Raw genomic sequence first — 5,827 nt, 5'->3', positions numbered from 1 at the left:
TTATAGTCACTTTTCCAAGCCTTCAGTGCTGTCCAGCTGGCTTCTATTTGGCTTTCACATTTTGTTACCTGAAACGCGTTTAAAAACATTTTGTCAGTGGGAAATACTGGTGAGTGAACCCAATTTAATAGGTAAAACCGTTTACAGCATTAATGGCGATCTCGCAATTACATTTGCTTATATTTCTACTTATTGTCAACCCGACTTGTGGTCATGTTACTACTCACAGTGTAGTAACAAATTTTGTATACAAAACCCCAACATACCAACGATAATTGTAGAATACAAATACTCAATCACTATTTAATATAATGTAAAACATTTGAGGTTTTGTAAAAACAGATTGCAAAAAGGAGGATTACTCACATTGCAACTTTAGGGTTTTTGATGCAGGCCCAAGTGTAGAGGAACGGGCTATTTTGTATTTGGAGACGCAAGACCGCGTAACAAAAGGGGCCTCACTAAAATGGCTCTAACTTAGGCTACGGGGGTCCGTTTGGGACGTGCGACCTGGCGATTCGAACGTGAGAACAAGCTCTATCTTGCTGCAAACGCCTACGGCGGTTTGGGTCATCGTCCGGGCCAAAAAAACGCTTATTTCCATGAGTTATTTTATGTTTTATGTTTTTAGTGGGTTTTTTGGACTTTTGTTTTGTTCTAGTTTTTGGCCCAAGTGTGTTTTAGGCCCATTTTCGAATTTCAGTCTCTATTTATATGTTGCTAAAGATAATGAAAAGGTCAGACTTGAATTTTGAGAAAACTGATTTTTCACTTCAAATTCCGTGCCCTTTGGGTTGAATTTTGGGGTTGGGGAAGAACTACACGGGTATTCGTAGAATCAACGTGTTTGATCTTCATCTATCGTACCACGCACTACATCCGTTTTCCTTTATGATTTCCTGGTGATTATCTATTAATTACACAATGCACACGCGTTAGTATAATAACCCAACATTTACATTAGTTATACCCTCCCCGAGACAAAACTCCAACGACTACGTCGGACAGAGCCTCGACAGCCGTTATGTAATTCTAAATCAATCGGGCAGCGTATATAATACATAACCTGGGGTTATGGTACTTACAACAAGACAGAACTTCGTTATATTAGGGGGTATAATGCCCAGTATTATTTTTGCTATGCAGAATTTTAGAGAGAGATCGAGAGATTGAACGAATTGCAACCGAAGGCCGATGGCCCCTTTTATAGCGTCTGATCATGACTTCCTCGCGGCCCGCGTAAGCCAAAGTTATGTCCTTCGCGGCCCACGATGTAGGGTTATAGGGGCTAGGGTTGCTGATTCGCAAGTTGTACACTCGACACGATGACGACACGTGGTAGCTCAGGGTGTCGCCCTGACCTAGAGATTTCGCGCCCTGCATAAGAGACCACTAAGGTCTTCGCGGCCCGCGCGCGATCCTCAGAAATTGTTTCTATTTTATTTTTATTAAATTAAAGGTATTTAGGCCCAAATATCGTATACGTGGTGTATTTTAAGGCATATAGGGATGTTATAAATATTTTAAGGGTGTCAGAAATATTTTAGGAGGGTTGTTATACTATAGGCTCACAGAACAATGCCAAAGACAAGCAACGGCGAAACACCGTTCAACCTAGTATATGGATCCAAGGCAGTGATACCTGCGGAAATCGGCTTGACATCCCCAAGGATGCTATCTATGAACGCCATCAATAAAGAAGAAGAAAGAAGGTTAGATCTGGACCTTCTAGAAAAAAGAAGAGAAATAGAAGCAATCAAGGAGGCAAAATACAAAACCAAGCTGGAGAAATACTACAATAGTAAGGTTAGAGTCTGCACTTTCAACCTTGGAGATTACGTCGTAAGAGACAACGAAGCATCAAATGCCGAAAGACCAGGTAAACTGGCTCCAAAATAGGAGGGACCCTACGTTGTAGACAAGGTCCATGGGAAAGGAGCGTACAAGCTGCGCACGCTCGAGAACAATGAAGTCCCTAGGACTTGGAACACTCAACAACTAAGGAAATACTATATGTAATCGGCCGATAATTTTTCTTTTTCCTTGTAATGAATGGCCATGCGCCCAACACAAACGTCTTTAATACAAGAAGTGTTGGTTATCTTATCTTCTGTGAATTTTTGTTACAACTGCATATATTACTTTGGGCATACACGAAAACACCAATGGCTTAAGCGATAGGAAACGTTGTAGACCTCCAAGGCTTGTCACGACTAAGTGCACAGCCGGGTCAAGTACACACAACCAAAGCCTGTTAGCCAATTGCTACTTTGTGCCCACTAACACACGAAAACATCGTAGACATGGTAAAATAAACATTATAGACCTCCAAGGCTGAGCACAGCCGGGTCGTCAAAACACAATAACCTGTTAAAACGATTACTTCGTACACACGAATAAACTAGGCGCATAACGACAGAACAAACATTATGAGGTCATTCGAGCTTAACACAACAAAGTGAAAGGCCAAAGTGACCAACACGCTATAACCTGTCAAAGCCACCATTCATCCGTGATACCTAATCAAAGTAATTGAACATATGTACATATTGTAACGGAAACAAAATTCATAATATAAAAACTAACAACTTATGGTTAGCATCATATATAAATAAAAAATTCTGTCAAAAGCATCAACAACCATAGAGCAGTAAAATTAAAATGTTCACAAATGATGAAGATGAAATTGTCTGATGGTTACAAGGCCAGCAGGCCAATACACGGCACGCAAGCCAGATTTAAACTTGATGCTTGGAACCCGCACCCCCAGCCTCAGGATCCTGGTCACCAAGAGCTTTCTTCAAAACCTCAACAGCATCAGTCTTTCGGGATAACTTTCCAACAGCTTTAACAATAGCAAACTCTAGAAACTCGTACTCTTGGCGTTTGGAGGCATAACGAGCGTCGCAATCAGTCTTGTAAAGATCAAAGTGATCTACCTTCTCATTCGCCACAACAGCCGCCATCCCTTCGCTATAACCATCCATGCGACCATTGTTATACGCAGCTTCACCAAGCTCAAACATATACTTGGCAAGTTCATCCGACTTCACAATATGATCAGCAATCTGCAAAAAAAAAAAAAAAAAAAACAGAATAAACATACAAAACGAGAAACGAGATAGAGAAAAGCAAGGCAGTGAAAGGAAACATACCAAGGGAACGTCGCGTACAAGTAACCACTTGCAATCCGCGGTAGCCTCTTCAACAAGAATCTCAGAGGCTTCGCTCTCCGCAGCCTTCTCAGAAGCAATCTTTTCCAGCTTAGCAATGCGTTGGATATATTCTCTCTCTCTCTCTCTCTCTCTCTCTCTCTCTCTCTTTTTTGACATAAGGCGCACTCCTATTCATGCTCATCTTCGTTTTCTCACCTTTCAATCTAACTATTTCATCACGGGCAGTTTTCATCTCCTGGTTGGTCCCCTCACAGGCGGTCTCCCACTCTTTTTGCTTGTTGGCATTAAATTGCTTTTCCTTGGCGAGTTTATCCTCAGCATCCGCAACCCTCCACGATAAACCCTTCTTCTCAGCATTAAATTTTTCCCTTTCTTCAGCAAGTTCTTTCTTGGTAGCTTCAAATTCCAACGTGTCTTCCCCCATCAACTGCCACTCCTTCACAATTTCTTGACAAGTGGCATAAAAATTCACACCAGCATGGATGTGATCATCCAAAAGATCCATCTGGTGGCGGTTTTTCTGGAACAACCTTTCAGTTGGGGGGAGGCATAAAGAGTAAAATTCGCGGCAGTTGGAGAGGTCATTCATTCTGGAGCCTTGAGTCAAAGTCAAGTGAGGCGCATGGGGAAGATCATCACAAGCGGGGTTATGTGTAGTCCATGACCCACCCTGAACATGTTGAAATTCCGGACTTTGACGAGTGCCAGACGCACCACCTCCTCCAGAACTCCGTACACGCTTTATATAAATGGCGCCCTGTCGGGGAGTAGCCTCACTAGATTCAACTTCAATCTCAACACCTTCAGCATGGGCCCCACCTCTCCCAGCACCAGCAGCAACATCTTCCACCACATTTCCCTCCTGCTCAACTTCAACATCATCCTCCTTCCCCTTTCCCTCCGAGTCAGGGCGTGGAGGAGATAAATCAAAGGTTTTGGACGAAGGAGAAGTGGGAGGAGTGATCTTGGAAATGTCTATCTTGCGCGTACCCCTGCCAGATTTGGGAGTTGCAGCAGAAGAAGCATAAACAGTTAAAGGAAAAACATGCAAAAAACAAAAAAACACTCAACAAGAAGAAATGATACCTCGGGGACTAGAAGCAGACTTGAATAGTTTTTCCAACCGATTACCGGTCTTCTCACTAAACACACCAAAGTCAATCTCTGACTCAGATGGTGCAGCAGTAGTTTCCTTCTGTAGTTTGGATTGTTTTCTCGACCAGGGCAACATCGGCTTGCGCATCAAGCTCTTTCTTCTTGTCTTCAAGAACCTTTTTCTTTTTCAGTATCTCAGTCAACGTAGCCTCATCATCAGGATCATGTTCGGAACGCTTAACACATGTGTCTAAACCAGATAGCGTGTCAGATACGACAACATAGTCCAAGAAAGAGGAGTTAGAAGGACGCTTACGAGGTGTCTCAGTCACCGGTTCCTCAGCCTCCTTCTCCTCAGTCTTATCCTTCTTCTTCTTCTTCCTGGTCTCTACCTGTTCAGCAGTCCCAGCCAGAGGATTTGCAATAGGAGTGTCAACATTGTCAGCAACAGGTTCGTGAACAGTCCCTCGTTGTGAACCTGCACGCACGGAATGATGGATTAGATCCTAATACAACTCGGCAGACTCCTCACTCGAAAGGATGATAACCCTCCCTCGAGTAGGAGTAAGAGATCAACGTCAATATCACCCCATCGTCTTCACCTAAAACAGTGTTGGCATAGGTGGTCATGCTTTCGCTCCTAGGGTGCAAGAAATTCTCTTATCTGCTCAACCCACAGAGGCCTCCCCTCAGGTAACGCAGCAACAACCATGGCACCACCAGCTTTAGGATCAAAAACATTCATCAAGCTGTATCCTGCTGCAAAACACAGGAAGATGTGAAGGGACACATAGCAAAAAAATATTAATAATAATGATACCTTTCCCTTGGTATCCGTAAATCGGAAAACCCCTAGGATTTTGAGGAGCCCATAACATACTCATCCTGGCCGCCACTAAAGCCCTCTCTTCAAGTTGAATAATAGCGGTGACCTTCCGGGTCAGAACCTTATGCCACTCTTGCTCAGTAAAATCCACTGAAACATTCACACATGGAACGCCTTCACTCTCAGCCCTATAGTGCATGTCAATGGGAATGACCCCACGACGAATGTAGAAAAATTTTTGTTTCCAATCATGTAGACTTTTCGGTGGATGACTGCTACATGGATCAACCCCACTGGTACGGGAATTAAAAGAATAGAAATCGCCGGTGTAAGTGACGAAATAGAACACGTTGAACTTTTCGAAAGTTGGCTCAACACGGTTAGCCCGACATATAAACTCAAAATGGGTGAGTCTTGGAAACCCAAGAGCGTTTATTTGTGAGATGTGCAGACCATAGCTTGTTAACACTTCTCTGGCGAATTTTTTCATCAGAAGGCGAAAGTTGCCCTCTCGAAAAAAATGAGCGTATAAGGTCACATACCCCGGAGGAGCATCTAATGCAGTAGAATTAGGGGTTGGAAATTGAACACCCCAGTCAGAAAGGAAACAAAAATTCTGAACAAGATTATGAAACTCTTCCTCTTTCCAGTTTATCTCCGCCTGATCTGGACCAGGAGGATGTCTTGGCTTGTATTTCCTTTTCTTGGTAGAAGGTTTCGCACCGGTGGA

At 43.2% G+C, this 5,827-nt stretch overlaps 1 protein-coding gene across 1 annotated transcript; it reads left to right on the top strand.

Annotated features, from left to right (window-relative positions):
• The first annotated feature begins 1,578 nt into the window (after window positions 1–1,578).
• LOC110932159 lies at window positions 1,579–1,899 on the top strand. The gene has a single exon (XM_022175517.1). It carries the CDS (start codon window positions 1,579–1,581, stop codon window positions 1,897–1,899), a length of 321 nt encoding a protein of 106 aa, XP_022031209.1.
• Window positions 1,900–5,827: the final 3,928 nt, after the last annotated feature.

The sequence above is a fragment of the Helianthus annuus genome, chromosome 3 (assembly GCF_002127325.2).
Source record: "Helianthus annuus cultivar XRQ/B chromosome 3, HanXRQr2.0-SUNRISE, whole genome shotgun sequence".
NCBI classification, from domain to species: domain Eukaryota; kingdom Viridiplantae; phylum Streptophyta; class Magnoliopsida; order Asterales; family Asteraceae; genus Helianthus; species Helianthus annuus.
This window is presented reverse-complemented; position numbering and strand designations above follow the sequence as displayed.